This window comes from Clupea harengus, chromosome 15, assembly GCF_900700415.2.
Source record: "Clupea harengus chromosome 15, Ch_v2.0.2, whole genome shotgun sequence".
Classification (NCBI taxonomy): domain Eukaryota; kingdom Metazoa; phylum Chordata; class Actinopteri; order Clupeiformes; family Clupeidae; genus Clupea; species Clupea harengus.
The window spans coordinates 6,344,886-6,370,459 of NC_045166.1; the positions used below are offsets into that span (position 1 = coordinate 6,344,886).

Genomic DNA, 25,574 nt, shown 5'->3' on the forward strand with positions numbered 1-25,574 from the left:
CTTCTGGCGTGCTGCCGATGATGCGTGTTTCCTCACAATACTTAGGAATGCATAGACCATTACAGGCCGTCACCCATAAATAAGAACCATAGAGATATAATAATAATAATAATGATATATCACATTTATATTGCGCTGTCAATGTCTGTGGAGATGATTGAGTCATGAGTGTCAATGGTGGATGTATTCAGTGGCTATATTTATAATTATATCTGATGTGCATTTTAATTCAGTTTGAGTGGTCGCAAAGGTTAAACTTTTGACTACTGGTGTTGTTATTTGGAATTTATTGATACACAATCAATTACAATGCATGTAGAAAATTGTTAAAATATATCATTATGATTTCAGTGGAAGTTAAAAGTCGAGTGGTACATTTTGAGATGAAAAATAAGCACTTTTTCCTATGGCCACTAAGTGGCGCCAATGTATTAAAATCGACTAGAAATAACTTGTCAATCCATGGCTGCCAAGGGGAGTTGACAGAGGAATGTTTTTGGCAGAAATGAGGTATGTACTCTTTTCAAAACAAAAGCTAATTCCACCTGTAAGTAACTATAGCTTATGAAGTTCATAGTGAAAATAACTGAATTCACCAGTAGGGGGTAGTGTAGCCCAGTGAAGCATGTGAGGCTTCTCAACATGTCAGAAAGTACTGCAAACATTAAATCAGTTTAGTTTATATATTCTTTGTAATTAATACGTAGCTCAAGAAATGCAGATAATCATCAGTGATTCTTAAAATATATTTTATTGACTTGGATAATAAGTATGATCACACCATTAAGCCATGTGAGGGTAGTATGTACAACAATTCCAAAGAGATCTTGAGCCAAGAACCTGAGGCGGGAGTCATTTTTACAGTCTGTTCAAGACAATTTGATCTTAAGACATGTTTCCTCTGTGTAGAGGGAAATATACCAAGAGGCACACTTAATATAGATTATGTCCTGCTATAGTGATTCCTTTCAACCATAGTGATGTTAAACTCTCTGAACTCTGCCAGGAAAAAAGTATTTCATTTAAGCCCCATATCTCCCCAGTATAACTAAGAAGCAGAGGCCATGACGGTTCAAAATTAGGTGGGAAGTAGGGAATCATAGGCAGAACAAAGAACTTCCTTCATAGTCCCACACCCTGTTGCAGTTATCCGTTACCATATAGTCTCTCGTCTGTGCAGTTCATAGGGCCAAAGGACAGTTTTATGTACAGCAGACTACCAGTGAAGCATACCAATGTAATGGCTGCTCACTGGCTGTCCATCACTCTTAGGACATCCTCCAGTATGGAGGGTCCCAGGTCCAGATTCAGAGACAGGAGGAGGTCATCCGCCGGCAGAGGGCTCGGAACGGACCATTGGGCTTTAGGAGACAATTTGGAGTTCAGCCCGGCAGGTCCGTCCACTTCACCCCCCACTTTATCCCTACAGGGCAGTTCCACCTCCACGTCATCCAGCAGGGGCAGAGAGTGGCTCTTCTTGTGCGTGGGGCGCGTTGAGCTCCGGGCCTGGGCAGCGGCCTCCTCCGGGGTGAGGAGCCGGGGCGGCTTCGGCGGCGGCGGGCCCGTGAGGTACAGGTTCTGGTCGCTGTGGGAGCCGCGCACGACGAGGCTGCCGGTGCGCTGGAAGACGGAGACGTCGCCGAAGGACTCGTTCAGGCCGATGTGGGACAGGTGGCGGAAGTCGCCCAGAGGCTGGCTGATCATGCTGCTGGAGAGCAGCGCCCGCGGCTTCTGCTTGCGCGGCCACCGCATGGTGGCCGACTTGAAGTGCATCGAGGTTTTGAGCGGCATCTGGTGTGGGAGAAAGGAGAGAGATATTAACATCGGCGGTGTTTAAGGACCATGTCTCCCTTACTCCCTATGACTGTTTTAAAATCACCAGGTTATGAACATAGCATCTGGTGTGGGGAAAAAAGGCAAGGGTGTCACCGCCATGTTTTCGGACAACTTTTTTTCTTCACTCCTCATGACAGCTTTAAAATCACCAGTTTATGAGTATAGCATTGATAATACAAGGTAGTCAAGGCATGACTAGTGCATGGCTGTAGAACTGAAGTACAGTAAGGTCTTTAGAAAGTTCTGGTGTGTGAGACAGATTAAAAGTTATGTCAACAACATGTTTCAGGGCCACATTCTCCACTACTACTTAAAACTGTCTCGCTTTCAAATCTCCAGATTATGAGCATAGAATAGATATTATATTAAATTATTAAATTGAGACATGACCAGCCAATGGTGGCCGACTTGAAGTGCAGTTAAGACTTTAGTGGCATCTTTTGTGTGAGACAGAGGGGACCAGTTTCTAAGTTACATGTGCACCACGTTTAAGAAGAACAATTCATGTATATCTCTTTTCAAATCACCAGGTTATGAGCATAGCACGGATATGATGTGGCAATCAAGACATGTTCCAACTGGCACTTGTTTCACTGTACCATCTTATCTCAGAGATCAAAGGTTGGAAACCTTTTCCCTTTCTGATGGTTCAGACTAAAGTACAACTGTCTGGGGAAAACGGACAGTTGAGCTTGGAAATTATATGAAGTCCATCTCAGTCTTGTGTGTGTGTGTGTGTGTGTGTGTGTGTGTGTGTGTGTGTGTGTGTGTGTGTGTGTGTGTGTGTGTGTGTGTGTGTGTGTGTGTGTGTGTGTGTGTGTGTGTGTGTGTGTGTGTGTGTGTGTGTGTGTGTGTGTGTGTGTGTGTGTGTGTGTGTGTGTGTGTGTTCTGCCACGCCAAAAGGCACCTGAGGCAGCCAAGCCTTCAGAATTATGTCGAAGCGTAGGAATGTGGCCTATTTTCTTTTTCTTAGGGCAGAGATATTTCAAACCCAACAGCACCAATTACCATTCTTGACCCCTAAACTGCACAAAGCACCTGCCAGCATAGTACATATATAAATAAAGCTAAACTAATCTGTACAGCCGTACATATACAAGTATGTGCACTTGTGCTGTTAGAAAGAGAGACTTTCTAACTGAGTTCAAAAGCACACTAACTGGCAGATGGATTTCTCCTCCATGCGTTATGTCCTCTACATGCCATTACCTTGAAGCAGCAGCATTCCTTTCGTTACATGTAAGGGAATGGTGTGACAAGCTTCAGCTATGTGGGAAAATGTTTTTGTGGATTCTCCTTCGGATAACATAACCACCCATGGGTACAAAACGTACAAAACAACCAGCTCGCAGAGCCCTGCTTTTACACAAAAAGACAAACGAAACATTGCTAGGAAAATAAAACCTCACCAAAACAAACACAGAACACAACCCACGTTGCTGGTATTAAGTTACACAATAAATGTAATCCCTTCCTGAGTTACTCGATTGTGTCTAACACTCTAATCCCTGTAGCGTATGTACTTTATCGTTATCCGTTCACACAGTTTGAGGCTTACCTGAGAGGACCTTATAAGTCCAATGTCTGTCCTCCCTGGATCTGTGCAGAGGCAGAAGGGGACCTTCTTCTTGTGATTTCTCCCAATGTCTTGGCCCCACAACAGGTTCTGGACTCCAGCTAACTCCAACCTCTGCTGCTTTGGTGAGGTAGGTGGGTCTCTCCTCAGTGATAAGCCAGTTGACTTTCTCCACTTCTGCAATCAGCTTCGTCAGTCTTTTTTATCAGCACACAGTTTCAGCATCTGATCTTTCAGCCGCTGTTTTTTTTATCTAACACAATATCCCAAGTTAGTGAGGGTTAGAAAAACGACACAACTTGCCACAGTGCTGGTCTCAGTTAGAGTATGTTCTTTGAGACCTTCAGCAAGTATTGGTGTAGTTGAATGGGGAGGAGTGGGGGGCGGAGCTTACATCCATTCACATCACAGGCCAGAGGCGGGGAAGCTGAGACCAAGGCTTCATGTTGCTGGGGGGGGTGTAATGTTACCTCATCGCCATAAATTCCTTTGAAAGAGAATCGCCAAGGCGTTGAGCAAATGGTCAAATCACACAAAGTAAACATGTGGTCATCCAGCAGTCGTTATAATTACAACAGACTGAACCTTGTCAGTGTGAAATATCTCAGCTATACAAAGCTTTTAATTGAGTCAATAGTTGGATGATTGTTCGAATGTTGGTGATAACATCAGCCCCTGCACTTACATGTCTTATTAGTTAGTTCTTTCCTGTAAGAGTGGACATCTGAAATTCCCTCTTCGCGGAATTAGCTTTTACAACATAACACCAGAAAAAGGAACACTGCTGGAGCTGTTCAGCCGTTTGAAATGAATGTGGCCTAAACAGGAAAAACAGAAAGCCAATGATCACATCAATCTTAAAGAATGCCTAATATGTCGAGTGTGTGTGAGTGTGGGTGGGGGGTGGGGGGGGATTTAAGAGATAAAGGCTATTTCCTGGTCCATCTAGGTTACAAACAATTTGACTGCATTTCTTTCCTCCTCCATCTTTGTTCACATAAGTACCTTACGCCCAAGGTGCGCTGTGGTGAACTAATAGCATGATGTTGATATGTCACTGTCAACCAAAAAACGCTGTTTAAAATCCTCTGTTATGCTTATTTCAGAGGATTAAAATGTGTTAACAGAACCTGTCAAAATTAGAATACACCCAGCCTGGCGTCCACTTCGTCGTCTTCAAAATCAGTTGGATTTTCTTACCCTTGCAACAACCCTTCAGCTTTTGTAAGAGAATAAATGTAGAATAAGTTACCTATTAATAATGTCACATAATTGAATGACTTCACATGAATGAATTCAGAGCTATATTAAATCATGTGTCATCCCCACTGATTTGGCTCATCTAAGAAGGACTTTGATCCAAACATGGTTTGACCTTTGTAGAGAAGAAACACACCTGCTTATCACTTCCCTTATGAAGTGCCCTTTGTGATCATATGAAATTCAAAAGGATCCAATAAGAGGAGTGAAACTCAAACCATCATAAGTACCTCTTTGCTTTCATCAAAAGTCATAAAGTAATAAAGTAATTTATCGCTTCCTGAAATACCACAGCACATGGCCGCCGCTACATACTCACGCGCTGTGCCTAGGGCACCCAGTGCACCAAAACCAAATACATAAAATACACTTAAATAGATAAGAGTCATTTACAATCTACCTCTCAGACTACTACACCATTAAACCAATGTAGGCTATATACTTTATGTTTTCCTAAAATAATAACATGAAGGCTTGTGGTCCCCCCTCCTCTCTCCCTGTTTGTTTTGATTTTGCCTTTGTAGGTTATAGGCTACAATTTACAATAGACATGGCAGGAGCAGCAAAGAGAAAAAGAAAAAACTGCGGGATGTTGCATCTATTGAACGTATTGTGGCGTGCTGAGGGTTTCCCAGCATGCTTTAGGCGAGAGACGGCGTTCAGCTAGTGTGCCTGTTAATCTGTAGTTTTCTGTCCTAGTAACGTGATTCATGTCTCCCTTTTGTGTCTGGTGGTAGTGTGAGGGTTGTCATTTTGTCCGTGTTTATTGCTGTTTGAGGCCTGTGTGTTAGCCCCTGTGCTAGTTAGCATATCTGTCACGTCACTCACAGTGTGGTATCAATTCTTCCTGCCTGTCTTTGTGTCACAATCACACAAGTCCACGACCCCAAAAAAGGGAAACAATGCGCTGTTGTCTTCTTGGAAGAATCCACTGCTTTACGTTGGTTGCAGACGAGGAGGACGACGCTACAAAGAATCGAACAGCTCATCGACCAGCTGCAGAGGGACGGGCACAGCCAAAGGTTCATATCCCAAGAGCACGGCCGTGTCCCTGTCCCGGGGACGACATGAGGAGGCCGCCGATGGAGCGTTTCCTGACCGGGGTGCAGAGAGATTCGGGGTCACCGGGGTAAGCCACTGACGGAGCCAGTGCTCTCCGCCTAGGATGGAAGCAGCGGATAGTCAACACCACCGCTCCACCAGGACTCGGGGACAACACCGCAGCCCTGCCAGGACTGGGGGCCGGGGACACCAGCGCACTGACACCGCAGGAACGGGGACACCTCTGCAAGGAGCAATGAAGCTACAGTGGAGAGAACCCTGTTGAGACAAACATGGTTCTGGTCCAGCTGGCAGCTCAGTTTAAGACCCTGTCAGTGGAGGAGATGGGGTCCAGGTCGCTTTCGCTCTGGAGGGCAAACTGATGCAGGTCCACACCAATCTCTGACCAGCATAACGGTCTAAGTGAGAAAGAGAGCCTGGGCTCCTTTCCTTCCCTGTATGCCTGGCATGGCTACCCCACTTTCACCAACATCAAGCTGGAAGAGCTCACGCTCCAAGCATTCATCCAAGAGTTGCAGCCGGAGGGACTCCGGGAGCACATTCACATTCGCTTGGAGGGACCCGGGTCCCTGGCAGCAGCCCTGGCTGAGGCGGAGCCCATGAGGCACGTCCTGTGGTCACCTGACACATGCCAGGAGGTACGATCCGGAGGAAAGTGAGGAGGAGGGGAAGGAGAAGGAGGAGGAGGAGGAGGAGGAAAGGACCCGACAAGCCACTGCCACACGCCCACAACGACCGCAGCAAGACTGCAGAGAGCAGTGCAGCACAAAGTGGTGGTACCGCTGTTGGGAGCTGGGCCACATTGCACGTCATTGCCCAGTGCCAACTCCATGAAGCCTAGCACCCCAGCTGCGGCTCGACTGGCCAGGCTGGATGGACAGGTTATACGATGACTGCTACTTGGAAGGCAACTCCTGCCGGGCCCTGGTCCATCCCAGAACGCTGCCTGGAACAAGTGAGCTGAGACCGCGTGGGGCTGGAAGGCAACCACGCTCCGCATAGCCACAGTCATGGGAGAGTGGGCACAGATGGTTGCTGATAACGTGGTCCACCACTCATTCTGGCTGGCCAACATCAAGGATCCATGCATGGTCGGGGTGGATCTGTTGGCCAGGTGGGGGGACACGAAGGATGTGTCAATCAACAAGCTCTGAAGCAACCGTATCTGAACTAGAGGCTAGCGCAAGATGTTCTGAAAGCCTGACTGTGTATGAGATTTATTAAATAGATTTTTTTTTATTAAATCACAATTTAGTGAAAATCTTATGGTTGCATGAAGTACCAATCACTATGCGACTATGTTAGTGACATCCATACATAAGCTGACTAGCAAACATGATCTTGAAAAGGACACACAATGTCCGATGTGTATATTATGAAGATATGTCTGATAACCAGAAACTGATTCTGCAAAGGTACCCAAATGACTAGCAGCGGCCTTAACACAGCATAGAGCCAGCAGTTCAAATCTTGTGAAAAATAAGCTACAGATTGAATCAATGTTTACGCAGTGCCGTATGATTTCTCTGTTAGAAATGACTACCAGGTCTCAAACTGACACACACACAATAGCGTGTGATGTGTTAAGTGACATAAGACTTAATACATGAGAGCCACCCTGAAGGAAAAATGTGTCTCGCAAATGTGTGCATCATTTATCTCCCGTAAGCCTTGGCCTTGTCACCGGAGGCAGACTAATTGTTGCGCAGCCAACAGTTTCAGTTGGTCTTTCTCAAAGCCTGGCAGGGTTCCAATAGAACTGTAACGTATTTATGAGACAATGACACATCAATGATAGTCATCGCATATGGAATGTCCTTTTGTTCACATCACTTACTTCAGTGTTGTGCATCTGAATGAAAATTCTTTGCAACTATGAAACACAATGTTCCGCTGGATTACAATGGCCATTAAGACATACCTTTGCATGTGGGGATGCCATAACATTCTCATCGAGTTAAATGGATGAGCTCAAGCATATGAAATCCAGAGACATTTTAATGTTAACTAGGCATGAGATGGCATTCTTTTTAAGGAAAATGAATACTAAACAAAATGTAGTTTATTACTTTCTCTAACTTTAATTCTTATTATTATCTTCTTTGTGTGAAAGTGAAATGACCTGAATACTTTGTAGTTCACAGTGGAATCCTCTTCAGGCTGCAGACACCAACAGGTGCAGAGCTGACAAGCATGAAAAACAAGAGACTCTGTGTGTATGCACTTGAGGGCCCTTCAACCATCGTCCAGCAAGAGACACTGTGTGAATGCACTTGAGGGCCCGTCCAACATCTTCCATCAAGTGCAACATCCAATACTGCACCTGTTCAAGAGCGGGGATAATGTATTGACTTCATACTGATGTACCCTGTCACTGATTAATGGCATACGATGTGAAGTTCCCTGCATTCCAGCCATTATTTGACTAGTAGATAAGGACACATTACATAGGTACTAGGAGAAACCATGGGCTCTATACTGACAGGAGAACAGGCATTTTGTCTTTCTCACCCAAAATAAATCTGCCTATTCTCACCTAAGTACATGATTTTTTGAATGAAAGCCATTGATTAAAGGGAAACTTCGGGATTTTTCAACCTGGGCCCAAACTTTTACTAAGAAAAATGAATGACTGAAATCGGTCCAGTATTGAGTTAGAACACTAAAACCGGCAAATGCAAAACGGATATACAATGGAATCCTTTTGGGCAAGCCAGACAAAACAAAACAGGGCAAACAAAACGCTTGTTTTGCCACTAACAGGCTCGTGAATGTTATTGTAAGGGTCTGACAACATGGAAAGGATCCCTGCAGAGATACACCTGCATCTGTTTACCTCAATAACTGTAAAGAAACAGTAGAAAATGAATGTTTGTACAGTCAGTGTTTTAGCTTTCTTGTCTTCCCGTCTCTGACATAGCAGAAAAACACATCACATTTTGGAGCAGATCCGAAACATGTCATGACTCCGAAACATGTCATGAACCTATCTGATGAAGTTTATATATCCTTATGAATAAATAACATGACACAGTTCAGACGCCTGTAACATGTCATTTCATAGATAAAACATAGCTCATTTTTACATGGAATCGTTTGATGAGGGGTGTGGTGTGTGTGGACTGCATGTGGCAATCTGTGGCTTGGTGCCTTCCAGGCATTCCATCAGAACACCTTCTCAGGAATGTGTTTCTAACACTCCTCTCCCGAAACCCGGTTTTCCCAACACAAGAGAAGACTGGGGGAGTGACACATGTTTATGAAATATCAGATCACACTCATCCCTTGAACAGTAAAAACCCCAGTGTGTGTGTGTGTGTATTGGTGTGTGTGTGCAGTGTGTGTGTGCAGTGTGTGTGAGTGTGTGTGTGTGTGCAGTGTGTGAGGTACTAAAGACACCTGAGAGAGCCTAACTTCTCACCCAAAGAGACGGACATTTTTTGATGATTTGGAAGCTGTATTTGTCGCTGCACAGCATTTATGTAGCTGCACAGCATGCTTTTGACAGGAACAACATATCAATTTTCTGACTATGCACATAACCAATTCATACATTCACAGAGACATCAATGACAGTTAAAAAACTAATACAAACACTATGTAATGAGTTTAAGGTTTAATAATGTACAATGACACCTACATAATTCAGTTAACAGTGAAATGCACACAACAGTTCACTCGATCAAAGCTTGTGCTTATGGTTTGTGAGCTAGCACATGAAAACAGTAACACAATCGGAGATAAGGATTTAATGGTCTTGTGTACATTCTTCAAATAACACGGGATGGCTGTTCGGCCCACATGGTGTTGTCCTTGTGCACAGACCATATAAGTGTCTGGTCCACGCCGGTCACGCTCACCACGCTGATGGAAATGTTCTCCAGTTTGTCCAGGACAGTCCTGGGCACCCGTCCACATAATACTCAGTCCTGGACGGCCCGTCCACATGATACTCCCCACCGCAGAGACAGTCCTGGACGGCCCGTCCACATGATACTCAGTCCTGGACGGCCCGTCCACATGATACTCAGTCCTGGGCGGCCCGTCCACATGGTACTCCTCACCAGTCATCAGGAATCACTTGCTTACTTGAACAATAACCATCCAATGACGTGAAGTTCTATAGACAATTTACAGTACAGATAGTTACAAAAAAGATTAAAGGTACAGTTAGTAGTTGTTAAGTAAGTAGTCAAAATGTAGTGAAAATGCTCCTAGACAGTAATGATATATTCCTCTGAGGGAACATTGAAAATGTACACAGTGAGAGAGAGAGAGACAGACAGAGAGACAGAGAAAGAGAGAGAGACGTAGAAAGAGAGAGAGAGAGAGAGAGAGAGAGAGGGAGAGAACACAATACAATCACAGTCTTTAATCATGTCCTCAGAATTACGGATGTAAGCTTTATTTGTTTTACAACAAAAGTACTTCCAGCACAAGCATGTAGCAAAATAGTAATTAAGTGCTTAACCTTCCTGTTACACTGCATTATAATAACAATCAAATGAGAAGTGCTGTGGTCACTAGGCATCTCTGGTTGTCATTCTTTCTTTTGATCATGAGATCCTGTCAGAAGAAGCTGCTCTTTAATGTGTCAATGACATCCTCTAATTGTGCCCTCCTCATAAATTGTTGCCCAGCATGGTGGTTTTTCTGGCTCCTAGATAATTCTTTATAGCAGGACCAGACATATCATCTCCAACCACGGTAGCACCAGTCTCAAGGCCAAAAGTAACACCATTAGTGATAACAATATTAGTCATTATGTAGCCAAACACACCACTCAGACAAACACACACTTGCTGGCTACACACAATGCTGTATTTAAGTAAGAAACTAAACGTACTGCACGAAGTGAGAGAATGAGCAAAAATTAAGTGAAACTAGGAAATAAAATCAAAATTTAAATATATATACACTACCGTTCAAAAGTTTGGGGTCACTTGAAATGTCCTTATTTTTCAAAGAAAAGCACTGTTTTTTTCAATGAAGATAACATTAAATGAATCAGAAATACACTCTATACATTGTTAATGTGGTAAATGACTATTCTAGGTGGAAACGTCTGGTTTTTAATGAACTATCTACATAGGTGTATAGAGGCCCATTTCCAGCAACTATCACTCCAGTGTTCTAATGGTACATTGTGTTTGCTAATCGTCTTAGAAGACTACTGGATGATTAGAAAACCCTCGAAAACCCTTGTGCAATTATGTTAGCACAGCTGAAAACTGTTTTACTGGTGAGAGAAGCTATAAAACTGGCCTTCCTTTGAGCTAGTTGAGTATCTGGAGCATCACATTTGTGGGTTCGATTATACTCTCAAAATGGCCAGAAAAAGAGAACTTTCATGTGAAACTCGCCAGTCTATTCTTGTTCTTAGAAATGAAGGCTATTCCATGCGAAAAATGGTGAAGAAACTGAACATTTCCTACAACGGTGTGTACTACTCCCTTCAGAGAACAGCACAAACGGGCTCTAACAGAGTAGAAAGAGAAGTGGGAGGCCCTGGTGCACAACTCAGCAAGAAGACAAGTATATTAGACTCTCTAGTTTGAGAAATAGACGCCTCACAGGTCCTCAACTGGCAGCTTCTTTAAATGGTACCCGAAAAAACGCCAGTGTCAACGTCTACAGTGAAGAGGCGACTCTGGGATGCTGGCCTGATGAGTGGCAAAGAAAAAGCCATATCTGAGACTGGCCAATAAAAAGAAAAGATCTACATGGGCAAAAGAACACAGACATTGGACAGAGGAAGATTGGAAAAAAGTGTTATGGACAGACGAATCAAAGTTTGAGGTGTTTGGATCACACAAAAGAACATTTGTGAGACGCAGAATAGGTGAAAAGATGCTGGAAGAGTGCCTGACGCCATCTGTCAAGCATGGTGGAGGTAATGTGATGGTCTGGGGCTGCTTTGGTGCTGGTGAAGTGGGAGATTTGTACAAGGTAAAAGGGATTTTAAATAAGTAAGGCTATCACTCCATTTTGCAACACCATGCCATATCCCGTGTACAGCGCTTGATTGGAGCCAATTTCCTCCTACAACAGGACAATGACCCAAAGCACACCTCCAAATTATGCAAGAAATATTTAGGGAAGAAGCAGGCAGCTGGTATGCTATCTGTAATAGAGTGGCCAGCGCAGTCACCAGATCTCAACCCCATTGAGCTGTTGTGGGAGCAGCTTGACCGTATGGTACGCAAGAAGTGCCCATCAAGCCAATCCAACTTGTTTGAGGTGCTTCAGGAAGCGTGGGGTGAAATTTCTACAGATTACCTCAACAAATTAACAGCTAGAATGCCAAATGTCTGCAATGCTGTAATTGCTGCAAATGGAGCATTCTTTGACGAAAGCAAAGTTTGAAGAACAAAATTAATATTTCAAATATAAATCATTATTTCTAACCTTGTCAATGTCTTGACTATATTTTCTATTCATTTTGCAACTCATTTGATAAATAAAAGTGTGAGTTTTCATGGAAAACATGAAATTATCTGGGTGACCCCAAACTTTTGAACGGTAGTGTATATATATATACACACATATGTCACACATAACACTTCTTTAATAATTATATTGAACAGAACAAGGGTAATCACACTTCCTTGCACGGTACCATTTTCCACCAAGCCACTCAAGATCAGTCTGCACCTACCCAGACCTGTATAGTAGCTACGACCAGATAAGAAACTTCAAATCCAGTTCTATAGTCTTCTACTCATTCTCAATTCTTCAATTGTATCATAAGGCTTTTCTTCTGAAACATTCCCAGCAAACAAGCTCATACCCTCCTTAAAATAGCACAACCTATTGACCAAAAACTCCTTTCATCATCTTACACATGCTGGATGTAAGTGTGATTGGCCTGTAATTAGCTGCCATTGCTGGGTCTTTTCCCCGCTTGACTATGGAGATAACCACTGAATGTTTCCATACTGCTGGGAACTCTGTCCATATTTTATTACATATATCTACCGCTTTATTGAGGACTATATCAGATTTGTGTTACAGCATAATGTAACATACTTCACCCTGGCCTGGAGACGTATGAGAAATACAAGGCATGTTTAAGCTCAAATAAAGTTGTATATTTATCCATAGCACCCCAAACTCTGTTTCCCACATACTTCCCTACTGCCTCATAATTGCTTTTCTACGTGCCACCCACTCCTCCTCCACATGTTGTCACAGAAAAGCGTCTGCTAAATACTATAATACTACTATAAATTAGCTGAGCTATGGGCCTTTGCAGTCTTCAACACTTCTGCTTTTTCTTTTGCAGATTTGGCCACATGTTTCATTCCTACATGCATCTTTGCTGCATTTAAAATGATGTTTATGCGATCAGTGCACCTGTCAGTTTGTCAGCTTCAGCATAGGATACCTTATTATTGACATCTTAATATATCATGTGCCTGCTGCCTCTTCACACAACTTTTATAAGCTGCACTAAGCGATTCCCCACAATTATAAACTTCTGCTCCACTACTGCCCATACTCATTATCCCTCTACACCAGCAAAACCTCTTCCCGCCTTTGTCGCCACACGTCCTACTCCCTGTCATTCTGAAGCACCATGGGACTGGCATATACGACCTGACCAGGTAACTAACATAACAAATCAGAAATCAAAAGAAGCGCTCCTTCGATCAAGGCTCTTTTGCTCTCCTGTGTGTCCAGAGGACTCCTAAAGTAGTGAACACGTTAGACGCTATCAGCTAAATGGGTGATCTGATGATCATTCATCGCTGCTTAGCTGTACGTGTACAAGCTATGTTTCTGCCTTTCATAAATTCGACCCATCACCTTTAATTTCCTCACTCAACAAGAAAAGAGGCTAAAGCTCAATATATCTAAAGCAACCTCCTTAGATGTGTTTAGGCTAGCAAATGAAGCCTCAAACCTCAAACCAAGCCTCATACATTCCAATCACTAGAATTGTTTGTGTTGGATGTGGTGCATTACAATGTATTTTGATGTTCCGTACAAGTAAAACACAGTCAGATCGTTTCAGCAACATTGTATGAGTAGGATAGGGTAATCCTCATTGGTTCCGCATTGAAGTTTCCCACCGGAAGTTTTATATTGCAACACTATCATGTTTTCGTTCTCATCCACCTTGGCAGGTCCAACTGTCACAGACATGAGGGAGATAGTGAAACAAACCCGCATTATAAAACGCCTATCTGAGATCAAGCAATGTTCAAACGGTACTCTCAAGAATTCACTCGATTAGGATGTGGCATTCACAGGTTTGACATTGGCTTATGCTCGTGCTGTGCAAGCTATTGCGTGATGTCGTCTACCAATACTCAAGTCATCTCGTTAGCTGATTAAGCATTAATGATCAACCATTGTATTGCTGTGTATTTGCCATTTTAAGTCAATACACTAAAACTGGCTAGTTTTGTATATTTGTCTGCTGTTGTCATACCTCTATATTAAATGATACAAAATCGCCGAAGAAAACGAACAGTCAAATCGCTGACTTGCCAACAGCGGTTAGTTTTGTTCGTTTTTGGCATTACAGAATGACATTACATTCGGTGTTTACTTAGCGTGTTGATAAACCTGAAAGAAGCCTAAACGTAGACATGAAAACGAATGTTGTGTCTTAGTATGTGTAACAATGCTGTAATGTTAGCGAGGACGTGTTAGCTTGAAAAGATCCATTATGAAATCTGTACTGAACGTGGAATATCGTCACTATATATCAGATAAGATTTAGTCGAATAGCGTCTCTATTGCATGTGCTTGTGAAGTGTCTTTTTTTGGTTGACTGTTTGAGAGTAGTTGGTAATGCTGGCAAGTGGCATCATGAATACATGCGGGAAGAATGGGTTAATAGGTCTCGGTATCGGGGCGACAGCTGGCGCTGGTGTAGTGGGATATCTTATATACAAGGAAGTTTCCAGAAAGAGAAACGAAGACGTCGATGTACCTCCGACGAGCCCCACTACTTTGGTTGTGAGCACACATGATGTGGACGGACCATACACACGTGCGCTTGAAGTGCAAGGTTAGAAAGAGGGTCAAGGGGTGCTCACTCTTGTGTTTCATAAATTACTTTTACGTTCCTTACTAGACCTATAAAATTACTTGTTTTATTATCATATGAGAATGATGTACGTTCAGCAGGAATAATATAAACTAATATATATAAAAAAAAGCAATAATATAAACTGACAAGGATTTACATGTATGTGTGAACACATTGTTCTGCATGTGTCACGTTAGTCTCACCATCAGAGGTGGCAGCAGTGGGCTCTGCCCTGCAGGGTCTCTCCACAGAGCAGCAGGTGGAGCTGAGGAACCGTCTGGACGACGTGCTCACGTGCGTGGCAGGCCTCAGGAGCGAGGTGTCTGAGCTCAGGAGCGGCCTGCAGGACATCGCCCAGAAGATCATTGAGGATGTGAAGTGAGTGTCACAGTGTGTGCTAGCCTGCCTGTCGACTGCTAAGCCTTAGCTGATTGCAATGTTAATGTTTAACTCCTTGTGGTTTGACGTGACCTCTGTGCCCCACAGGAAGGGTTTGGAGGAGAGCCAGCGGGGACGCCGCCGTCGCCACCTCATGCCACGGGAGCGGACTGACTCCATGAGCTCCAGCTCCATCTACTTCAGCGCCAGCGCTGGCCCAGCTAGCATGTACGGAGGGGAGAGCGAGGCTGGGTAAGGGGTCGTAACTACGACCAACAGTTCACCACGATGATAAGATTAGATTAGGTTAGGTGTTTCCATAGAGGTTTCCTGTTGATACAGTACGTCAGAGTTAATGGTACGACTCCCATTAAAATATATACTGAAGCTCACTCCCCATTTAGTGCATAGTAAATAACTTGGCAAAAATGTTCAACTTGCTTTAGGACAGCTGCCACAAGAGGATCAATTCTTGTAGGCATCCTGAGAAATACCTCAAGAGTGAAGATATTGAAATTTACATTTAGTCATTTAGCAGACGCTTTGATCCAATGTATACACATTTTACATTTACACTGATGGCACACTGCACATCAGGAGCAATTAGGGGTTCAGTGTCTTGCTCAAGGACGATAGCAACCTTCTGATTACTAAACGACTTCTCTACCTCCTGTACCACTGTCGCCCCTCTGAGACATGTGGGCAGTAATATAAGATTCATCATCATTTTTCAGATATATGACCGCCAACGCAGAATCAGACTACACAGACCGTGAAACGGACCGCGAGACGGACAAGGAGGACGACAGGGAGGAGGACAAAGAGTCAGAGGAAGAAGAGGATGATGAAGATCGCAGCACTGCCACTGTGCTTACCCTTCGTCAGGAGGACTCCCAGGCGGAGGAGGACGATGAGGAAGAGGCGGACCGGGAGTGGCCCACCATGGCTCCCATGGTTCCCATGGTCACAGACGTGCCCAGTGCAGAGCTGGCGCTGCTTCTGTCTCAGAGCGACCTCCTGCATGAGGGGGACGGAGGAGCAAAGAAGGAGGGCTTCCTCCTGCTCAACTCTAACAAACCTCAGGTGAACATATATGCAGCTTTGTCAAAACCAAATTAGCAACAGTCATTTGAAACCGGCATTAAAGGTACAGTCTGCGATTTTGGCAAAAAGCTGTTGATATTTGTGTTCAACACCCAATCAAATGGCACCCCTTCTCTCCATGTTGATTGGCTGGGGTAGTGTATGGCCTGGTCCGAGCCAATTTGTCTCCCATTTAGAGAGCTGGGACTATGCTCCAACACCAGAGTTTTTTTGAGTGCACACACAAGAACGGATAGCTAGAGCACTGTGAGGAGCTATTTGGTGACAAAAAGCGTACTGGATTAAAATTGCACACTGTACCTTTAATGTAAAGTGAATGGGGTATGAAATGTGTATTAAATTGATTTGACAGAGTAGAATTAAGTGTGGCCTTGTTTCTCTGAAAGTGTTGTCTGATTATGTAACTGCCTGTGTAGTAGCTACTTAGCTCTTCCTCCGTCTCACTGTGTTGGTCTGTGATTTAAGTATTCTGACAGCACGGAGTTTCTGTGGCGACTGGCCCGTGCCTTCAATGACATGTATGAGATCACCGAGGATAAGGAAGAGAAGAGATCTTACGCTGAGCAAGGTGAGAGGGCGATCTTCACTTCACGTATGTAAGTGTTTGCTATGTCAGCCATTTTTTTACTCTTCAGCATGGTAGAGGCACAGATGTTATTGAGTCAGTGGGACATGATCTACCAATGTCATGCCACTTCAGTTGAGTACATTTGCTAAACTGATTTTCCATCCTGAATTGGAAATATTATCAAAGTGTGGACGAATGTTCAGTTTCCATTGCAGTTATGGTCGTCACAGGGTACAATGGCAAGAGAAAAAACACACGTTGAAATACACAGTGGCTTTGTGTGGTTTGACAACCTCAACAGTTCTATCAAATGAGGGAAAGTCTCGGCATGTGAAATTTCATATAACTCTGCAAACATCAACCTCCGTTTACAAGAGAGGGGACCTTCCTTGTGCACTCACTCACTCACTCACTCACACACACTCTGTGATCCTTTCCACTCCTTGACCCTCAGGCCGCGACGAAGCCGAGGCAGCGCTGAAGCGGAATGGCCTGAACGCTGAATGCCATAAATGGTGGGTGAGACATTCTGAGAGGTCAGAGGTCAGAGTCCTGCATAGCCGTCCTCTGTTTCTGCCCTCTTCTGAACATACTGTACATGTTCCTCTCCTTAGGTTTGCCCTTCTCACTGGCCTCACCTCGCAGTACGAGAGCATGCATGGCAAACTGAAAAGCAGTCACATCCTCAAGGTAACCATGGTGACAACCAAGCATACAAGCAACTTTCCTGAGGATCATTCACAATTCATGTGATGTAATGAAGGGATCTTTTTCAATTTAAAAAGTTAAAAATTAATTTAATTTTTTTCAAAGAAAATATTCAATTTCATAACCACAAAAAAACAGAACAAATGACTGTATTTACTGTAACTTACTGCTCGAACTGTTGCAGGAGCATCTAGACCGAGCCATCGCACTGAGGGACGATGACCCCTTCTGCTTCTATTTGCTGGGGCGCTGGTGCTACGAGGTAGGTCTGGAGACCCGAGGGAACTTTTGAGCAGTCCCAAATGAGATTAGTGACAGTGCATTAGAGAGGGCGCAAAGGATTAACACAAAACTGATATATGATAGTCTCCGTAGAACGTGTAGCAGGTCAGTAATCCTTTCTTACAAGAAAGGATTAACACGATAGCTGCTTCGTCTCTACAGAACACACATCAGAGATGGCACGTGGAAATATAGTAACACAGGAGCTGCCTAGGTTGTGTTTTTCTCAAATGGATTCCTTAATAAGTTCTGGAGTTCTTTTTGAGGAAGCGTAGGTGAAGTCTGATCCCGTCCACAGGTGTCCATGCTGGGCTGGCTGGAGAAGAAGGCTGCTGCGGCGCTGTACCAGACCCCACCTTCCTCTACGGTCCATGAAGCTCTGGAGCACTTCCTCAGGGTACGCCGTGACCACGTCACATCGCCAGCAACGCCACTCTGAAAAAACACTTCTGCTGTTCCTCGTTCAGATCAGTTTGTCGGGAAATTGCATGGCTGTACTCTCCAAAGAATACTGTTTTCAGACAGGAGTGTAACAGTTTATTAAGTGATAAACCTGGAGGCCTTATCTAACAAGATGAATGTGTTGGGCAAGATTGGGCAGTGTTGACTCGTGTTTTGTCTTTGCAGGCGGAAGAACTCAGCCCTGGCTTCTCCAAGACTGTGAGGGTTTACATTGCCAAGGTAATGTCAGTTTTTTTTGAGTCATCATCAGTTCCTCTGCCTACGGGTTTCAAATCATATAACCCTTTTTAGAGGTTTACATGGATAAGCCTGGTCTTGAACAAACTTTCTGCGCTCTGTGGAATACCTGACTGGTTTGGGAGTATTCCATCGGATCCGTAACAAGCCGGTGCAGCTTTCCACAACTCGATCCATTAAAACTCTTAAAAGTGATGTGTGTCTTAACCCCCCCCCCCCCCTCCTCCCAAACACTTGGGATACTGTTGGAGATCAGTTTTCATGTTATTACCTTAACCACTCCCCCTAGCTTTCTCATCGGCAGGTTCAGAAATCTGGTCTAACAAGCTCTCTTTTACTGAGCATTTCTAGACTATAATACCAGTGAAAACTGAGAGGAGAGTACTTTTGTCCTTTCATTCCTCTCATTCTACTCCCACTTTCCCCTTTCAACTGGTTTTCTTTTTTGTTGAAAGGCAGATTTGCTTTTGGGGGGGGTCCTCTCACTTAGTGCCACCTACTGGTCAACTTAATCCAACTTAGTTTTTATTCTTTATGTATCCTCGGTATCTAACTTGAATGTAAAACTATGTTGTAACAACTAAATAATAAAAATGGTACTAAAATACTTTCCCACCATGGTTTGATTAGTGTCACAAGGAGCTTGGAAACACTTCGGAGGCCAGCAATTGGGCCCGCCTGGCAATACAGATGCCCAGCGTCTCCAGTGAGGTGAGCAGGTTTCCTCCGCAGATTTATCCAATGACATTATACCTTTAAACATAACTTTATATTCCTTTTGTAGTGTAAGGTTAAAGTCGCTGTGCCTTCCACGTTTTTTCAATGTACTTGTATTCTGACTTGAGCCATCTTAATGAAAGCGTTTAAAGTCTCAAGACTCTCTATCGCCTTAGGAGACTAGCAACTCTGCTCTCGAGGAGGACCTGAAGGCTTTGATCAACACATCATCAGATCGGTCTCCATCTAACGGGGATTACTAGGCCTTTCCTGCGACGTCTGTATAAACATGGGTACACACAAGAAGCACTGACGCCTGCTCACCAGAGCAGTCCCTATTGCATTTTATAGATGACCATGTGTGATGATGCGTTCATTGTGGTTGAAGGTGCACCAAACATTTCAGGATCAGGTCATTTTGATTCTGTACTTATCTGATGATTTGGCTGTTCTGTCACAACTCACCTGTGTAACACCTTTTGAGATGCATTTACATGTGGATTGAAGGTGTAGCCTGCAAGTACTATTTTGTCAGTGATGAGGGCAGAAGTAGGTGTTGAAGGCACCTCCCTCTCTCATTTTATGTTCTTCAATTCAGTTTGATCCTGATTTTCCCCGAAGTGCTATATTGGTACAATTTAGCACAATATGAGTGGTCAATATCAAGGCCATGTGGTAATTCAGTGTGTTTATCTTGGAAGTGGATGCATGTCCAGCCTGACAAAGCTCCCCTCAATTGTTCAGCAATATTTAATTCCCCATATGTTGGTGTTGTGAAAACTGTCAAATAGAAATCAATTTTGTCTCAAGTTAGTCCAGAATTTCATATTAATTTGACAACATTCTAAACTAAACATAAAAATATAGCACTGATTAATATGTATTAAGTTAAAGGTTTTGGGGGGGAAATAATCAATCAATACCTTGTTGAAATAGTGCATGATTACATTTTGATGATTCCACATTCATGTCTGAATTTTTTTTTCATAATAGGTGTTTGCCTTTATTATCATGCTAACTATGTGACCTCAGATGGAAGGTCGAGACCACACATATGAAGACCAGAAATACAAATAGTGGAAGCCTGTTTGTTCTCACCTTTGGTATAATTTTAATTATTTTTTTAAAAGATTATTATTTAAAGTCAATACAATACTATATTTGTCTGTTGCAAGGACTCTAACATTCCACGCAAAGCTGTTTACTATACTGATCGGTAGACCACTGTTTACGTTTAATTTAAATAACCACTTGTTGACTGATGTGTATTTATTAAAAGTTGATTTTATTTTAAAATCGGGTCAGCCCTTTTTTTGCAGTAGATGGCTTTTCAGTTTGATTCCAAATGATATTCGTCCTTATCATAGTATTTAGGATTGCTCTTGCGCTCATGATACGCCCATTTCAACACTTTGGAGTGGGTGTTCAGTCCGAAAAGCCTAAATGGACCCTTAAAGATGCAGCCTAGGTCTATTTTATAACTTGTCTATACTTGGTCAGGTTGGAGTGACATGATTCAGCCAGCCATGAAACCAGATGCCCTGATCATAAAATTGTCTTAACCATATGTCCTGATCATAAAATGATTTTAATATATACACAACGTGTAGATAGTTAACATAGAAATTCAGACAAATAAGGACAGCAGGACAATGACAAACAGAAAAAAAATTATTCCACACTAAATATTGCATCATCTACTGTACACAGCACTCTTCCAATATGAGAAATGTCTGTCTCGTCTCGTCTCTCTCCCCTCCCCTCCCCCCCCCACCTGGGGATAAATAAATGTATTAAGTGTGCACCTTTTTCAAGCACACCTGTGCCAAAACCGTTCAACTCCCAAGTAGTTCTTCTGCCACTACGGGGTGAGTGCCACTTCAAAACATGTACATCTCAGCTGCAGCTCAGAGTTGTGTGCCGGTTTCATAAGCTTCACGATGCCAGACGAGTTCTCAACAAAACTTTAGCTTGTCTTTCCACCAGGGCATCATATACTGAAGCTGTGCGGATCCAAAGGGCTGTGTGTGTGTGTGTGTGTGCTCCTCAGAACAGAAACACTGCTTTTCAGTCCTTGGCATCTCCAACACCATCTGGGTTAATGGCAAACATGGCCTCCGACTCTGGTAGACATGGGGAGTCGTAGATCTTACATATCCTAGTCTCTCCTCTGCCTTTTCTCAAATACAACCTATTGGGAGAGAATAACGAAAAACAGGAATAGAATTAAGAGTGTGAGAGGAAAACATGACAGTTTAGGCAAGACGGGACAAACAAAGGCTGCTTTCTTAAACAGGACCTATTATGCTTGGTTTAAATGTTCATAATTTAATTTCTAGAATAGATTTACAAGTACACCACAGATGCTTTCGCCGTACCTTGTAGTGGAAGCGTGTGCCATGATATTGCCACCTATGGGCTTTTTGGGGTCGGCTGAGAACATGGCCGCTCCATCCACCTGAGCCACCACTTGGTTGGTGATGACAACCGCCACTCCAAACTGCCACAAGAGAGGAGGCGCAGAGACAGGCACACAGACAGACAGGCAGGCACACAGACAAACGGACAGACAGACACCATTACGAAAGCAAGGGTTACAAAAGTACTCTTCAACAGACAGTTGTTTGTGGTTTGCTTTCTGACTGCACTGTTGCAACAAATTGCCATGATGGAACATCTCAGACTGTGGCATAATTTCAGTCATTTCACCGTGACTACATTTCTGAAATTAAAAAGGCCTAAACTACAGGGTGTGACGATGTGCCGTCACTACACATGAGTATGTGCTCTGACTGCCATGCCATCGAGCCTGGCTCTTTGGCGTTGCGGTCAGTGTGCAGGTTTAGCACCCTGTAGACTCGGGTTCCACTCTGGGTGGGGTGACTACTATCTCATTTCGCTACACAGGGATTTAAAAAATAAAGTTCCTGCGGGAGAATGATGAAAGGCCCACCCACCTCATCAGCCAAGCGCAGCAGCATGCGCAGGAAGCGGGCCAGGTGGCCCTGGCGAGCGGCGAGCTCTCCTCTGCCAGAGTAGTCCGTCCTGTAGAGCGCCATGGCACTGTCCACAATCAGCAGGGAATATCTTATGGGGAGAGATGGCAGAAGTTCTCAGTTCATCCTTAAAAGTTATGGACGTTACTTATTTCCCAGCTGATGGAAACAAGTGCAAATGTATCATTTAGCGAAACTTGATGGATCATAGTTTAGTTTCTGGAGGTAAACAGCTCTAGTGGATGATGGGTTTAAGGTGGGACAAGGTAACCACAGACAATTCAAGGGGTCATACAGTTCAGAGTAAAGGCATGGCATGGCAGTAGATCCCTGGAGAAGACCCTACCTGGATTCAGCCATCATGGCAGATGCCTGATACAGCAGCTGAGTCTGGTGGTCCGTGTTGAAGGCTCGGGCGTAGGCTACATTGTCTAGGACATCACTCCCCACTAACCCATACCTGGAACCAAATACAACGCAAAATGCTTATGAAATACTCAATGTGTAAGGCAACACCTGACATTTTCTCAGTTTAATTTGAGATGATGGTTGCATATTATGTTTTAGAATCAAAGTTATGTGTTTAAAGCAGAGGGCCATACCGCTCAGCCACGGCTAGCAGTCTCTCTGGTCTGAAGGTCCCCTCTGTGTCTATGTACATGGCTTTACCCTCTCCACCACCTTGGTCAATGGGCAACTGAGGAAGGACAAACAGAAAACTTCACACAACATTTTAAAAACATCTCCTGTGCCCCCCCCCCCCAATATACACGCCTGAGTTTCACCATCAAATGGAACTCAAATTGTGAGCTTTATATACAGAAGTTGAATGACCATGTAACACAGATAAGTTTAATTTCATGACGTGCAACGCCAGTATTTCTATTTTGAAGATGGTCACCCTGAACCCCAACAGCATTTTGTCATGTTTTCAGAAGTCAGTGCTTCTGAGTGGTCAATGTACAACATAATATTCCTCCTAGCCACATTCAAGTGGGCTGTCTAGACTATGGAACAGTGGATGGTCACTCACTGCAGACTTCACATTATTGACCACGCATTACCTGACAGGTCACTGCAAGGGTGTGACACAACTGCGTCTTTCCTGTCCTGAACTCCCCAAACATCTCCGTGATGGAGCCCGTCTCAATGCCACCTGAGAGAGAGAGAGATCATAATCCACACAGGTTCATATGAGGTAGATACATTCTACTGCAGTTCTCACAGATTCATGAGCCTCAAGATGCACGCGCAAACACAAACGTTTTGCTTCCACTGACATGTACAGTGCTGGGTGAAACTGAAAAGCTCTGTTGTTCCAGAGGCTCTGTATTTGAGCTCAGTCAAACCAAAGTATAAATCCTTTTTTCATTGAAAGCTGTTGTAAATATTTGCTCAGACAGCAGGAGATACAGTTTGGTTAAAGAATCTCCTGAACTTCCCACACTCACCCTGAAGTAGTTTGTCCAGCTCCTTGGAGCCTGTGGATATCTGGATGATTTCAGCCCGTCGCTGGTGAAACTCTGTTGCCGTGGTGAACCCCATAGGCACTAGTTTAGCCGCTTCACCCTACAGAGCACATAATATGAGTGAATTGCAATGTAACAGTGGAAGTGAAGAAAAATATTGGTAACTTTAATTACAGTAAATGTCTCACCAAAATCTTCTCTGCCTTTGCTTCACTGATGCCCTTGATGTTAAGCAGTTCCTTCTTTGGAGCATATGCCACAGCTTCGATAGTGTGAAAGCCAGCGTCTTCCAGTTTCTTAATGTCACTGGCACCGATGCCACATTGCTGTGAGAAACAGACAATGTGAGAAGTCAACTATGGATTTTTCATTACTTAATAAAAGAGGGTCACTACAGAATGGCATTAACTGTGAGATATTTGTGGAACATATATTGATTCTGTGGGCAAACTGTGTATGAAATAGGTTTCCCCACAACAAACAGCTATTACATACAATAAATGTGTCTCAAAATGTGTTCGTCATTAACAGTCACGTGTTTGTATACCTCAAGTCTGTTCAGAGGCTGGGGCCCAAAACTCTCCTCCTCCTCAACTTCTGCTTCCACCCTGGCCTCACTCCTCATAGCCATCGTGTTCTGTGCAAATAGTACTTCATTGTTAGGAAAACGGAATTAGACAGCTTGAAATTGATAAAATTCAGTTCAAGGTTAGCTGCCCACATACTTGTTAAAGTAAAACACTTTTAACGTACTTTTAATAACGCAATACAAATGATAGTTTCAGAGGGAAACTGTTAACAAGCAGCGTCAAGGGTTATCTTGATGTTAGCTACTGTAGCAGTTAGCTAGTTTGTGATTATTGACCTAGCTAACCAACCTCCGAATTCCTTTCAGAGCATTGAAGAAAATCAAAGTTCCACCAACTAATTAGATGAGAACTAAGTAAGCCTGGTTAGTTAACCATCGTCTTCGCGAAGCATCTGATATTACGTCTCATAAGGATAACTGGTATGTATACAATACCAGTTGAATTAAATTATACAACCAGGACAGCTTTGCAACACGGAGAGACATACAATCAAACGTTAGCCAGGTAGCTAAAGTTCCTTTCTAAAATCTCCTGACGCGGTGCCCCTGATAGTAAAGCCCTTGCTCTTAGCAATGTTGCTAGACACAACAACATTCCTGACAGTAAGCTAGATATCCAACTTACCGATCAACGTCTGCAGATATTCTTGCATTAAACAGTAACGTTGAGTACTGCCATCAAATGGCAACACATGGCAGATATCTAGATGTATTTGTCGGATGGATAGCAATACTCAAAACTACTGTCCAGGTAACTACATCGTTAACGTTATCATGTAAAGCTAAATTACGTTACATCAAGAATCAGCTGGACCACTGAGAGATAGCTAGCTGTTAGCAGTAATCTTACGCTCAACCAAGTTCTTTCAATATCAACAAATGGCAAACGAATCCTGAAAAGAGGACACAGTGTTCCTTTCAAAACACAAAGTACGTGATTTCACTACATACAAGTGTATTCTTTCAGTAGCTAGAAAAACAGTGTCACTTACCTTTCTCGGTAACGTTATCAAACAACTGAGCTGAATTTTCCCGCTCGCTGTAACGTGATCCACGACGTAATGACGTTTCAGTGGCTTTAACTAATCGTTTGCCTTGTCGAGGCACAGACCCTCCCAGTCTGTGCCTGAGCCCAGTCCCCCATGTCCCAGACCCCTGAACACCGCCTTACAGCATTATTACAAATCTAAAAGCATTATTTTGTATTTTTCTATTTAAAAATGTCACCCAAGAGCAAGACAATGTTTGTAAAACTGTCAAACAATGTTAATGTATTAAATATGTTAC

The 25,574-nt window shown here is 43.4% G+C and overlaps 4 protein-coding genes across 5 annotated transcripts; 1 reads left to right on the plus strand and 3 right to left on the minus strand.

Moving 5' to 3' along the window:
* Positions 1–732: 732 nt before the first annotated feature.
* LOC105899403 (cdc42 effector protein 2-like) lies at positions 733–3,840 on the minus strand. The gene is made up of 2 exons (XM_012826587.3): positions 3,395–3,840; positions 733–1,791 (listed from the first exon to the last, which is right to left on the minus strand). The coding sequence occupies exon 2, from the start codon at positions 1,789–1,791 to the stop codon at positions 1,249–1,251; it is 543 nt and encodes a 180-aa protein (XP_012682041.1). The 5' UTR covers positions 3,395–3,840; the 3' UTR covers positions 733–1,248.
* Positions 3,841–9,244: 5,404 nt separating this feature from the next.
* On the minus strand, positions 9,245–10,548 carry LOC116223798 (GTP cyclohydrolase 1 feedback regulatory protein-like). Its single transcript, XM_031581803.2, has 3 exons — positions 10,361–10,548; positions 9,762–9,797; positions 9,245–9,634 (listed from the first exon to the last, which is right to left on the minus strand). The coding sequence occupies exons 1-3, from the start codon at positions 10,495–10,497 to the stop codon at positions 9,505–9,507; spliced, it is 303 nt and encodes a 100-aa protein (XP_031437663.1). The 5' UTR covers positions 10,498–10,548; the 3' UTR covers positions 9,245–9,504.
* Positions 10,549–13,828: 3,280 nt separating this feature from the next.
* On the plus strand, positions 13,829–20,529 carry rmdn3 (regulator of microtubule dynamics 3). Its single transcript, XM_012826651.3, has 12 exons — positions 13,829–14,756; positions 14,975–15,155; positions 15,264–15,407; positions 15,890–16,238; positions 16,725–16,827; positions 17,282–17,342; positions 17,442–17,517; positions 17,720–17,797; positions 18,116–18,214; positions 18,445–18,498; positions 19,147–19,227; positions 19,410–20,529. Exons 1-12 carry the CDS (start codon positions 14,537–14,539, stop codon positions 19,494–19,496), a joined length of 1,533 nt encoding a protein of 510 aa, XP_012682105.2. The 5' UTR covers positions 13,829–14,536; the 3' UTR covers positions 19,497–20,529.
* Positions 20,530–21,007: 478 nt separating this feature from the next.
* On the minus strand, positions 21,008–25,370 carry rad51 (RAD51 recombinase). Of its 2 annotated transcripts, none has more exons than XM_012826652.3 (10): positions 25,280–25,370; positions 24,246–24,335; positions 23,887–24,024; positions 23,681–23,798; positions 23,294–23,385; positions 22,832–22,926; positions 22,576–22,689; positions 22,191–22,320; positions 21,612–21,733; positions 21,008–21,424 (listed from the first exon to the last, which is right to left on the minus strand). In XM_012826652.3, exons 2-10 carry the CDS (start codon positions 24,327–24,329, stop codon positions 21,301–21,303), a joined length of 1,017 nt encoding a protein of 338 aa, XP_012682106.1. In that variant the 5' UTR covers positions 24,330–24,335; positions 25,280–25,370; the 3' UTR covers positions 21,008–21,300. The 2 variants fall into 2 exon arrangements, with proteins under 2 accessions (XP_012682106.1, XP_031437404.1); XM_031581544.2 differs by lacking the exon at positions 25,280–25,370 and adding an exon at positions 24,913–25,267.
* Between the last annotated feature and the right edge of the window lie 204 nt (positions 25,371–25,574).